At 33.7% G+C, this 13,395-nt stretch overlaps 2 protein-coding genes across 2 annotated transcripts; both read left to right on the top strand.

Moving 5' to 3' along the window:
• Positions 1-6,813: 6,813 nt before the first annotated feature.
• Positions 6,814-9,242, top strand: LOC145730485 (odorant receptor 30a-like). Its single transcript, XM_081981700.1, has 8 exons — positions 6,814-6,825; positions 6,883-7,156; positions 7,206-7,385; positions 7,439-7,604; positions 7,659-7,820; positions 8,622-8,718; positions 8,771-9,031; positions 9,112-9,242. Exons 1-8 carry the CDS (start codon positions 6,814-6,816, stop codon positions 9,160-9,162), a joined length of 1,203 nt encoding a protein of 400 aa, XP_081837826.1. The 3' UTR covers positions 9,163-9,242.
• A 196-nt stretch (positions 9,243-9,438) lies between these two features.
• On the top strand, positions 9,439-12,112 carry LOC145730167 (odorant receptor 30a-like). Its single transcript, XM_081981224.1, has 8 exons — positions 9,439-9,572; positions 9,622-9,901; positions 9,951-10,130; positions 10,181-10,343; positions 10,409-10,570; positions 11,518-11,614; positions 11,669-11,929; positions 11,981-12,112. Exons 1-8 carry the CDS (start codon positions 9,561-9,563, stop codon positions 12,026-12,028), a joined length of 1,203 nt encoding a protein of 400 aa, XP_081837350.1. The 5' UTR covers positions 9,439-9,560; the 3' UTR covers positions 12,029-12,112.
• Positions 12,113-13,395: the final 1,283 nt, after the last annotated feature.

Below are 13,395 nucleotides of genomic sequence, written 5' to 3' on the forward strand. Positions count from 1 at the left end.
GCCTTGTGGTCAATATCTCTATACGTTTTTGCCAGTTTGATGATTAAGGGTCGTTTACAAATTTATTGTAAAATTCCAAAAGTGGAGTTATTTTTACTTTTCTTATTTTTAATTTAACAATTTTTTGTGGGAGAAGAAAGAGATTTGCAAGGTTACACTTAAAACTACCCAATTTAAGTAAAAAACTTAATCTGCGTTATACAGGGTGACCCAAATAAATCTTTGAAAACAAAATCATATTATTATCCTAAATCTTGGTTAGCTTCCAAGAAGAAAATACATTTTGATGCTCAAAAAAATTATTAAAATCGAGTGAAGAAACTGACATTCATCCGTTTTGACGAGCAGTTTAGTTACAGAGTAAATTCTGTAATTAATTCCTAGATCTTCATTCATGACATGAACATTCCGGTATGCCAACCGAAAATTGCCTGCAACTAACACTTTAATTTACCGAAATGTAGCGTAGCAGAAGATAACACCGGCATGTTCAAACAAGAAGAATGGCTGGTGCTGTTGATGCGCGCACCAATTTAATTTAATTACTTTCGCACACACGAGATTTTTCCTCGTTTTTGGACCTTACAGGTCTACGGAATGCTAATACTATCACGATTGCGAGAAGAAAAAACCCCGATAATTTTCGTCAGAAGTCGAGAAATTTGAATTTCATTTGAGCCGTTCCACGACTTCGATATCAGGCACCATATGCAGGAGATGTAATAAATTCCGCGAAACTCCTGAAAAGTTTTAGTTGAAAAGGGCAGAATATGCGAGAGAGAGCGCTTTTATCACCGATATGCATAAAAATGTGTTAGTTAAAGTATCGATTTGTACCTTACAAAGCGAAGGAATTCTCAAATTACGTGAGCCCATAGTAGCCGCATATTTCCAATAACCAAACGGCCTTTTGGCGTCATCACGTCCATCTAATAAACTACAATAAAGACGTAAAAATGTTCTTTACTTCCTCAAACTAAAATCCGCAAGTTTCGATTTCCTCAAATGCCGTGATTGATGACACCAGAAAACACAATGGTTAGGCGATCAATCAATCACATTATTGTCATTTATCACGGCTTGTTCCATTGATAAGAAATCAATTTGAGTGGCAAAACTCGTAGAAGTGCTAGATAAAAAGACCCTTAGTGGAAATATTTAAACTGGCTGAAACGGGATTCCTTGTCGGGTCCGTTTAACGCTAAAAAGGGATACTTAAAACTCTCGAAAGGCATTCCTAGAGCATTATACGGAGCCCTTAATTTCATTGCACTCAGCCTTTGTAAATGAGGAAATCATTCGGAATATGGCTTAGCGAAAGTAGTTACGGCAGTTTGGTTTAATTTCATTTGCCGTTTAATCGTTATTATTATTTTGGATCATTTGTCTTTAGATTAACATGCCAAAATGTGTTTGTTAATTATGGTAAGCTTCAACACAGTGGGTAGTCTGTGATTGGTCAAATAAAAGCAGCAAGCTGAAAGCTGCTATTTTTGACCAATCACAAACGAGATGTATTGTGTTGAAATTTACGCAAATGCTGCACAATTTTAGTTTTAATAAAAACAATGGATCATACTCTCAAAGATTATGAAATTGACTTTCCGAAAAGACTTACTTATTTAGTTTTGTATAAAGAACTCAAAGAAGAAGGGTAGCAGAAACCTTTTTCAGCCCATGGTAGGTACATAACTATAAAAATCAAAAATCCAATCAGAAATGGTCACGTGACCAAAAATGTATGTAAATGCATTGTTGATAGTTGAAATATGCCCTTTGCTGTGCATTGGAACCCTCCTGGAGCAAAATAAAAAATTGGCAAAATTGCACTTTTTGTAAAACAGCATATTTTTCTTTCAGCTTGCTGCTTTTTATTGACCAATCACAAACTGCGAACAGTAAACAGACCTGTCAAATTTTCAGTAGTCAGTGTGTAAATGACGCCTGGAGGACAAACAAATCTTATACTTAAAAAATATCAAATTACTGGCTAGCAATATTGTCAAATCATCCAAATTTCCAAAAAAATATTTTACTGAAAGAACTCTAATAACGATAAAACTGATGGCATAATTCACGCTTAACGTCATCAGTTTCGCGTTGCTCTCTTTCCAATTAAACTCAACTTTCCAGATTTAATTTCGCTTAACAAAATAACAGGACCTAATGTCGTTTGTCTGTTCTCATGTCAGTTGGAGTTTAACTGTTGCGGTTGAGGGGTTAGCGGCGTAATAAAAGCCCCCCAGAAACAATTTTCACAACGGGAATGCCTGAAACTTCACTTGAGAAGGGCAGGTTGCCTTGTTAACTGAGTAAATACAATTAGTGGAAATAACAATGTTTGAAGTAGGTAATTAACCTTTTTTTTGTTTTAGAGGTTTAAATAGTGGCTTTATAGTGGTATTACACTTTACAGGGTGGAAACAACGACTTTTTTTTTGAAATCTCAACCACAAAATTAATTCTTCACTAAAAAGAGATGGGATATACGCCGCAAGGAATATATGGAGGCAAAAAGGAAGAGAATTTACGTTTGGAGAAGTTTAAAGTCAAATTTATGTAGCTAATTACCGAACGCTCGGGAATTATACACGAAAACTTTATTGGAAAAGTTTTCGTATTAACATTTTAAACAATAAGTTTGGAACTTGAGGTGTAAAATTAGAGCAGATAGGCATTTCGTGCCTGCTTACAACTTGTTTCAATTGAAAATTTGCAGCCAAGCGATGAGGAAAGATAATCAAAATTGCTTTAATAAGTGACTACGTAAGAGACGATTTTAGTTGTCAAAAACGTAATGAAGCGTACAGGAACGCTCTTGTTCTCTGGTGATATACACAAAAAGCGACTTTTTGGAACCAGTCCATTACCTCTCCAGAGACTGAAAATGTATTATTTTTAAAGCTGAAAATCTATTTCGTCGCCATTGTGAAAATGGCTTTACTGAAACTGGAAATGAAACGTTTCGGGTTTCGGTTTCTTTTGTTGCAAAAACTGTCAGCATTGGCTTTAAATTGTTTCACATAAAGGGATTTTTGATTTATATTGTGCCTCTTAATTAAATCATAAAGAAATGTAAAAGCAAAGTCGATTAAAACTTAAACATGCACAAACCGGAAACCGATCCGAGAAAATTACGATTCGTACGGCTAAAATTTTGCGGCTCGCATGAGAAAACAAATATTCCCGGAGGAACGAAAATCTTAATTAATGTTCGCCAAATAGAACTGGGATTTGCGGTATCGAGATTTGGGAGAACTGAAACGAAATATGTCCCATATCGTAATATTAATAGTTGAGGATGTATTTGCTCTCAAGACGACGGGGGTTAATAAACAGAATAGAATTCTGAGTGCGTCACTGGTCTATTATACAGTATTTAGTGTGCGATTGAATAAAAGTGTCAAGCCGAGTTTTCCAACTTCATCGGCCTTTTACTACCTATATTTCTCGCCGTCATGGAAAATATATATTTTATGCATAAAGGCGGCTATTAGTATTCCCAACCGCTTCCATTTTCCCCGACTATATCTATGGCAGTCGAATTTACATTTTCCACAAATTTATTTCTACACTTTGAAAAATCCGGACACATTGAAAGAACACTATCGCATTATAATTTGTTACGGAAACAGTGGTTCTAAAGTGTTGCCGCTACATTTTTGAAATCAATCGCAAAATAGGAGAGACGTGGTCGATGCTTATTGCAATAGGATTTGCTTTAGCACTTCGATGGTCTAATTGGATTCCAAGCTTTACGTGGTATTATAGATTGCGTTCGCAATCCCTTTTCAATGTCCTTAATACCAAACAAAAAATTTTCCGAACGCATTAATTTTCTGAAATGTATGATTGTTTTACTCAATAGCTAACTCTGTTAATTTTGATCTTACAGTATAGCTTAAATTTTTTCTTAATCGCCAAAATTTGTCACTCACCACATTCACGTTCTTTGTTATTCTAAATGTGACACCCTGTACTTGATTTGCTCACTCGATTAGTCACTTTTTTCTGAGTTCAAATATGTGGTATATTTTTGAGATTAAATTGGTAATTTTTTTAAAAGTTGCATTTTTTTCCTCTCTGTATATTCCTGACTCATCAAACCTGGATTTTTATAGTGTTTTGTTAAAACTGACTAAAGGAATTTGGCAAAACCATAATTTGATCAATTGTCAAATTACGTCAAAAATGCTCTGCTCTGTACTTTTGACTTTTCTGTCAATTTGACAAAAAACTAAAACATCAATTTTTATTTATTTAAACTTGACAAGCTTTGACGTTATTTTACTTTAATTCTGACCACGCTTGTCAGTTTTGACGTCAGAATGATATACTTGATAGACTGATGAGATTTCCTAAAGGTCTAACCGTGAAAAAGATTTAGAAATGATGCAAAAGATCTAAAAGTGTTGCCAGCTGTCGAAAAATTATGTGAAAAGCCTAAGAACTCCAGAAGGTCTAGAAATAAGTGTTGAAGAAGTGATAATAACTTGCAAAATTGCTTAGGAATGTTGCTAAAAATGTTGCAGCTGATCGAAAAATGTAGCAACATGTTTAAAAATGTTGCCGAAGGTTTAGAAATGCTGCAAATTATTGAAAAAATCCTTGAAATATTGAAAATTGTCTAAAAATGTTCGAAAACACCTAAAATGTCGCAGAAATATCCGGTATATTATAAAAAGCCTTCAAATGTTGCAGAAAAATTTAAAAGTATTGCCGAAATTTTAAAACGATTGTAACATAGCAATAAAAGTTGAAAAAAACCTGAAAATCCCGCAAAAGGTTTAAAAATGTTGCCAAAAGTTTTTCAAATATCGGTAAAAGCTTAAAATTGTTGCTGATGATCTATTTAAAATGTTAATAAATGTTGAAAATTATTAAAAAAGGCCTAAAAATATTCCAGAATGTCTAGAAATATTGCAGGTTGTTTGAAAATATTCTGGAAGATCTAAAAATGTTGCCAAAAGTTTAAAAATATTTATAAATGTTGTAGGAGCTTAGAAATGTTGCAAAAGATCTAAAAGTGTAGCCAACTGTGGACGGTGGACTTTGACATGGCATAGTCTGGCCACCTTTTTCTTACTTGCAAAAATACTGTAAAATCGTCCAAATACATGATGATTTTAAACAGAAAAAGAGTAGATAAACCAATTTTTAGCTATTTCACGGTTGTTAATTCAAAGCAACGAACATTAGAAAACAAATTGGCACCGCACGAAGCTTGGCGTAACGAAATTACGTCGCGGTAAATCCTCGGAGTTGGCAAGAATACGCGCGGAACAAAAATAAACCGATAGGAACCATAATGGATATTCTAATTTCCGTCCCGTAATGGTAATCTTAAAAGAGTCAATTCCTAATCTGGCAGACCGACAAATAACCCTTCCCAATGGCCCTATTTACTGGCGGATCGTTTTTCTCTCTTGTTCGCTCGATTGAGGCTCAGCGGAATCCTTTATTGGGGCGACGTAAATATATTGCCTATTTGCCGATTGCTTTAATGAATATTTAGGAACCCTTTTTTACCGACCGGAGAAAGATTTCTTTTAAATTGTCGCTTCTCAACTAATTCTCTCTATTTTCAATTTAGCGAGTAAATGCTATGATCTACATATTGGTTGTTGTATATCGACAGTGATAACGAACTATATCACGTATCTGAAGCGGATCCCGTCTAATCAAGTTGGGTCGTTAGGCCTGATTCGCATTCCAACCAAACGCAATAATCTAATATTCCCTGCGTGTTCAACAACATAAATATTTACTACATTACAACGTTGCCAAAAACAACACAAATTTTTCAAAAACTGTAGGTAATATAAACCTTTTGCTAGCGTCGCCTTGTAATGTAATATAACCTCCGAGTTGGTGGTGGTCCATTAAACTAAATCGTTCTCTATTCCGAAACATCCTGATTTTCGTCGAGGGCACGTCTTAACAATCTGTCTGTGCCATGTCTTTCGGTTTACGGGAATTGTGTCGTGTTTCCCGTTCTAGGACAACATTCGTTTCCTGAATTATGATCCCGGAGAGTCAAGTTTAGGGTATAATGGTTAAATGTGTTGCTCTCTAAAAAAAAATATGTTGTAGGGTTTAAATTTGTATTTTCGCAAAGCAAACTGTCCTAGAATAGGTTTTGTCAACTCAGTCATTAAGGTTCAAATTAGTTCCAAACCAACAACAGGAAAGCAAGCTAAAATGGATTGTAATAACATCAATTTATAAGGTTTTATTCATACCTGCAAATTATTGTAAAAGCAACCTTGTCTTTTAGATTTTTTTTGTAAAACATTAATTTACAAACTTTCAATTCCATAATGATTCAAATCTTTGTGTAAATTTCTGCACAGTGGATAGTTTGTGATTGGTCAAAAAACCAGCTTTCAGCTTGCTGCTTTTTTATACAACTTTTCGAATAGTATTCTTGTTTTGTAACGTATCTAACAACACAAGAACGGCCAGGAAATTGTTAGAACGATTCCGGGAACAACATGTATGAATTCCAATTTGTGTGGTTTGCCTCAGTAAAATAAATATCAAAATTATTAATTTTAACGTTGAAAAAACGTCAATAATGCTCTAGTTAATAAATTAATATTTAATTCACATTTTCAATCCGGGTTTTCAAATAACTGAATTATTAATTACCACCTGATTATTTACTCAGGCACGACTACCTATAATTTTAATAATTATTGTCGATACGTGTAGAATTTATATTTTGGGACACTATGATTATCAGTTTTTTTTTATATCAATATAGAGTATATAAAAATGAAAAGGAAATTCAACATTTTAGTGTGATTCAAAATGAAGTTACAGGTAACTAACCTAACCAACTTCTTTAAAAGTTATTTTAACAAAAAGTGTACATTTTAGGATTTGACCAAAAACGAATTGTTTGGTATTTGCATCCCTTTAGGATACCTTTTCTGCACTATTCCCGAAAAAGTTGCAACCAAAACCACTAAACGTTCCTACTTTATTTACACTAAAATTGCACAAATTCTCATGTACTACTGTCTTTTAAGCGAATGGATCAAAATCTACCAAATCATCACTGGGGAGTACTTCATTTTTGATGAACTGACCAGAAATTTCTCTGTGTCTTCTTTGCACTTTCAGTCATTAATTAAAGTCAATATACTACGAGGTGTTTTAGGTATAATTGTTTGATTATTCGGTAAACTGGGTAATTGTAGGCAATGCTGGATACTTTGAGACTGTTATTGAGTTTGAAAAGCAATTAAATAACTCTGCTAATAATAAAGTGAAGGAAATTTATCAGTCAACTATAAAATCGATTAAAAAAACCAGGATGTTCTACGTTTACGGTGTATTAATCGTTATAGTTTTTTACATGGCTGCACCTTTGTTTCGTGGTAATTTCAAATTATTTACAACAAAAAGTATAGAAATTTATGTCTGTTTCCAGATCCGTACGTGATAGTGAAAGGAAATGAAACTTTTACCATAATTCTACAACCTTTGTCAGCCTGGACTCCTATAGAAAACTACTACTGGCTCAATTTTGCCTTAACTGGAGCTATGGGAGCTGGTTTCGCCATGGTTTTACTATTAACCGATTTGCTCTATTACTGGTGATTTTCTAGTAAATGTCACTAAACTAGTACCAGAGAACGATTCTGTTTTAGTTTATTATATTTCAATATTTGCCAGCTTGAAATTCTGGAACATTACATCAAGAACTTTTATGAATACGCGGAAAAGTTGATGAAGGATTGCAATTGTACGAAAGTGGAAGCTTTTAGATTGATGCAGGTCAAATGCATTAAATTTCATCAAAAAATTATACGGTAAGCTTTGTACAGATTAAATCAGTTTTAGATTGTCTTTTTTAGTAATGGGTTAATTACCGGTAAATATTTTACTTTACTACGAAAATTTTATCGGTAAATTACCAATATTGTGTATCTGACAGTTTAAATTTTGACACCGCTTTTTTCTCTGACTGTACCAAATTTTGTAGTGTTTTTTCAGGTTATTGGATAGGTAATTTAATGAGGATTCCAAAAATGTGCTTAAAACAATCATTTTCTTACTTAAAGTGGGTTTTGCAGGCGATTTTGTCCTTGACTGTTCTTTCAAACTGTGTTTCTCGCAGTTCAAATTTTGATACCACTTTTCTGCCTGACTGTATTAAATTTTGTAGTTTTTTCAGGTTATTGGATAGGAAATTTAATGGGGATTTCAAAAAAGTGTTTAAAACTGTCAGTTTCTCACTTTAAGTGTCTTTTACAAGCAATTTTGTCCCTGACTGTTCTTTCAAACTGTTTCTCGCAGTACAAACTTTGATACCGCTTTTCTGCCTAACTATACTAAACTTTGTAAGGTTTTTTCAGGTTATTGGATAGGAAATTTAATGAGGATTCCAAAAAAATTCTTAAAACAGTAATTTTCTCACTTTAAGTGGTTTTAACAAGCAATTTTGTCCCTGACTATCACAATAATAAAAAAATAAATTAAATAGTAACTTTATTGGTCATATTGGAATTTATTGGTAAAATTGGTAAACTTTCCTGTTACACTGAATTTTACTTTTCCAATTTTACTTTAACTTACTGGTTAAATACGCCCATTATTATTTTTTTATGTAGAAACGTGCAGATATTAAATGAAACCAGTAAAGCTTGCATGTTTGTAGACTTTGTTCCCAGTTCCGCTCAATTTGCCAACCAATTCTATATTATGTTTGTAAGTAATTCTAAAACCAACTTAATACATTTTTTTAAGTTATCATTTTCAGACTAATTTGAATGTAATGCAATGCATTTGCATAGGGTGCTTTACGACCATGTTAATGGCCAGGGTATTAGTGTATTGCTATTTAGCCAGTCAGCTATCAGCTCAAAGTCAACGAATTGGTACTGCCTGGTTTCAACTGGATTGGAAGGAATTCCCTATAGAATTGAGAAAAAATATTCTTTTTTGCATTATGAGATCGCAAAAACCACTCGTTATGACACTAGGGGATTTTGGAAATATCACTTTAATGTCATTTTTAATGGTAATTGGTGAAATTATTTTAAAACTCCCAACCCGCCTCACTCTGATCTGAGTTTCTTATTTTGCATTTTTTTGTTACAGATTTTAAAAGGAACCTACTCTTACGTGATGCTCTTAACCACTTTACATTAGATGTACATCACTTGACATTTACTACAAAGATTTAAAATTAATTGCTTTTTATTGTGTATTAGTCTAAGTAGACTGAATAGTGCCGATCTATGTTAATAATAAATCTAATACACCCCGCCTTAATTGCCTACTTAATTACCCTTAATTTGCCATTATAGAGACAATTAAAATTTTAATGCGAAACTAATTGGTCTTGCACCTGAAACTGTAACGCTGAAGGCGGTCTGCAAGATTGATTGCTGTTAAAGTTTAATCGGTTTTTAACAGTTGTTGTGCTAAATAATTTATGTTTTTTGCTGTTTTTATAACAAGATGAGTGGAAGGGATGTCCATAAAATGAGAATTTAATTTTTATAGAGGCTTAGTTGAATACATATTTGTTTCGAGGAGAATTCAGAATGAAGTTTCGAGTAAGTAAACAGACCTAAAATTTTGTGGTAAATCTATGTGAAAATTTAGGAGTTGATTCATAACGACTTCTTGGGCATTTGCATCCAACTGGGATACTATTTTTGCATTATACCAGAAAAAGCGGTCACCACTGACAAAATAGAGAGCCGCAACTACTTTTTCTATACTTGTATTGTCCGGGCCTTGATTATGTATTGTCACATTTGCCAATGGGTGAAAATGTACCAGATCATCACCGCCGATATATTTATTTTCGATGAGCTGGTGCGAAATTGCGCCATCACTTCAATTCATTTCCAGTCGTTTGTGAAAACGAGCATTTTTAGGCGTAAGTTTGGTTTTTACTGGCTTCAACCGCACTCACTGGTGGTTTTCAGAAAATTATCAACTTTTCGAAAACGTCATAGACTTTGAAAACGTCTTGTACAAAAACAACGATCAGAAAGTTTTGCTAATATACCGGGACACTTTGCAAGCAATCAAAAATTCCAGACTTGTTTATGTGTTTGGAATTTTGATTGTTATTGTGTTTTACATTGCGGCACCGTTATTTCGTGGTAAGTTAAGCTTGTTTGAGGTTTGAAAGTTGTTAAAATTAAACAAACAGGTCCCTATTACGTGGAAATGGGCAACGAAACAGTAACAATCATCCAACTTCCTCTGTCAGCTTGGTCTCCAACTAACAACTATTTTTCTAATTTTGCCGTAACCGGAGCTATGGGAGCCTATTTGGCTATGGTTTTCGTACAAACTGATCTTCTGTATTACTGGTCTGTATTAAGCTCAACAAATTGTTAATTTATGTTTTACTGAATGAAATGTGGAAACTTTACAGCTTTTTGTACTTCAGTATTTGCCAACTGAACATCCTGGAACACTACATAGTGCATTTTCATCATTACTCCAATGAACTTGTGAACGATCACAAGTGTAGTCACGTGATGGCCCTTTCACTAACTCAGAAAATCTACATTAAATACCACCAAAACATCATTAAGTAAGTTACAGCATTGTTCGTAGTTTGTGATTGGTCAAGAAAAGCAGCAAGCTGAAAGCTGCTTTTTTTGACCAATCACTGTGTCTTCACATGACCCTTAAGAAAAAACAATTAATTTGATGTTTACGTAGAATAATCTGTCATTATAACGCATTCTGCAACTAACAAAATCATCTACAGAACGAGAGTTTTGTAAATGAAGATTTCACCTAAATTACACGTAACAACTAATTTTTTACGCCATAAGTCTCTAATTAGCAGAATGTTTAGGTTAGGTCAGTGTTTTTTTTGTTTGGTTAGGTTGTGAGTTTTGAAGTCATATTTTTGGTAATTAAAGAGAAGAAAAAATGGCGTTTTTTGTTTCGTTAGGTTATCGTTTTGGTACCAATTTTTCTGTTATTAAAAAAAAAGACAAAATGCTGGATTATACTTTTCATGCCATTTTTCTTTTAGGTTAAGTTGGTGAGCATTTTTTGTTTGTTTAGACTTTAAATGGTATGTTTTCAGGCCATTTTCTCATTAATACAAAAAGAAGAAGAGAGAGTAAATTGGTGGCAAACCGATGAATTATATTTTTGGCACTATTTCTTTTCTTAGGTAAGGTCAGGTTGTGTGTTTTGGCTGCATTTTGCGAAAAGAAGAAGCGAAAATAGTACCAAATTAGGGTTTAGATTAGTGTTTTTAGTTTGGTTAGGTTGCAGATTTTGGGGCCATTTTTCCTGTTATAAAAACGAAGACAAAATGCTATATTATGGCTCCATTTTTTTCTCTTAGGTTAGGTTAGTGTTTTTTGTTTGATTAGGTTGAAACTTTTGACGCCATTTATCTTCTTGGGTTAGGTTCTTGTAGTTGAATAGTCATGGATAATAGTAAAGTACACTTTCTCTGGATAGTATAACAATTAACTTTTAAAATGTTATAAAAAATCTAATTTCCATTTATTCTAGAAATGTCAAACAATTAAATGACGCTTTAAAGAATTCCCTTCTAATAGATTTAGTACCCAGTTCTATACAGTTTGCCAATCAATTCTACATAATAGCCGTAAGTTAACTGTAATAACTCAAGTCTCCTACGGATTAACAAGTTTGGTTTTAGACTAATTTGAATATAATGCAATGTGTTTGCATTGGATTTTTCACTATCATGTTAATGTCACGAGTGATGGCTTACTGTTACCTAGCCAATCAAATATCGGTGCAAAGCCAGAAAATCGGTAGCGCTTGGTTCCAAATGGACTGGAGCGACTTTCCGAACGAAATGAAGAAAATGATTAGTTTCTGCATAATGAGAGCACAAAAACCTCTTGTCATCACTTTGGGCAATTTTGGTAATATCACTTTGATGACGTTTGTTGGGGTAAGTGTCGACAAACAAATTGAATTTTTGGTTTAACTAATTTTTTTACAGATATTACAAGCATCTTACTCTTATGTGATGCTTTTTATTACTTTATAAACCAAACTCACTTACATCAAATGTAGTTATTAACACTCTAGACTATTCTTAAAAATGCAAAATATACGTTTTGAAGTTGAAAAATCAGTATTCAAATTGATGCAGAAAGATTTTTTAGAGCTTTTACCTTACCTCTAAATAAAAAGGTGGGAAGTAGCATTCTCACGTTTAAACTACTTTTTGAGAAAAGTAAATTACTGCTACTACTACACAGTTAGCGTTTTCTGCTGGAAATCACACTAAAAGAACACCGAAAATGCATTTTAATTGCCTCATTGTGTCCTACAAAGTTTTTTGTTAAATATACCAAAACTTTTTAAACAAATAGTCCTTGAACATAAAACCGTTCTTAAATTTTTATCGTTGTGTGTGGTCAACCGGACTATACATTAAGGGTAAGCGACCCGGATAAATCCGGAAGTCCCTAAAGTTAACGGTTTCCTGTGGAATCGTTAGCTCTCCTATCTATAAATACGCACCTTTTCCAGGAGCACGCCCCAAAAAACCGGGAAAACCAAATTCGTAGAGACGTGTGTGTCTTTTCCTTTTAGGTTTCGCGACGTTTTCTGTCCGGATTTTCCGAGCTTAATACAGCCAGAGAAATCTGGCAGTTTTCGAGCATAAATCCTTTCGGCGGAATTCATTCCGGAAAAATATGCTGTCTGCATATGAGCTAACAATGGTCACCCATTCCGTAAATTATCCTTGTCTCTGTGGTCTATGTCATTTTTGTTATTTCTCCGTGAGCGGGAACGGTTTAATTTCATAATGGACGGGAATTGCGATGCCAAACGGCGCTTTTGTCTTATCGATGAATGTTGTGTGGACAAACAAAAATGCTCCCTTTGTTCGATAAGTATTTAGGGAAACAAAAACTTGGCTGGAATTATTTTTGTCCAAATGGCGCAAGCCGGTGTAGTTGGCGATTACGTCAAGTTGAGCACATAACTGTCATAAGGTAACAAAAATATGACTAAAAGGCTGAATATTCAAAAAGTTATTTAACAAATTCTATTTTTATAGAAATCATTCAATACGATCGCAAACTAATGACGAAATGCTTTAAAATATGTCCAACAGTGGATGGTATACCTTAATCTTGGAATCACTGTACGTTCAAATTTTAACACCGCTTTTCTCCCTGACTGTACCAAATTTTGTAGTGTTTTTTTAGGTTATTTAATAGGAAATTTATTGAAGATTCTAAAAATGCGCTTAAAATAATCATTTTTTTACTCTAAGTGGGTTTGACAGGCTATTTTGTCTTTGACTGTTCTTTCAAACTGTGTTTCTGGCAGTTCAAACTTTAACACCGCTTTTCTCCCTGACTGTACCAAGTTTTGTAATGTTTTTTTAGGTTATTGAAT

The sequence above is a fragment of the Ips typographus genome, linkage group LG6, assembly GCF_016097725.1.
Source record: "Ips typographus isolate SLU linkage group LG6, UJ_Ityp_2.0, whole genome shotgun sequence".
In the NCBI taxonomy this organism is placed as follows: Eukaryota; Metazoa; Arthropoda; class Insecta; order Coleoptera; family Curculionidae; genus Ips; species Ips typographus.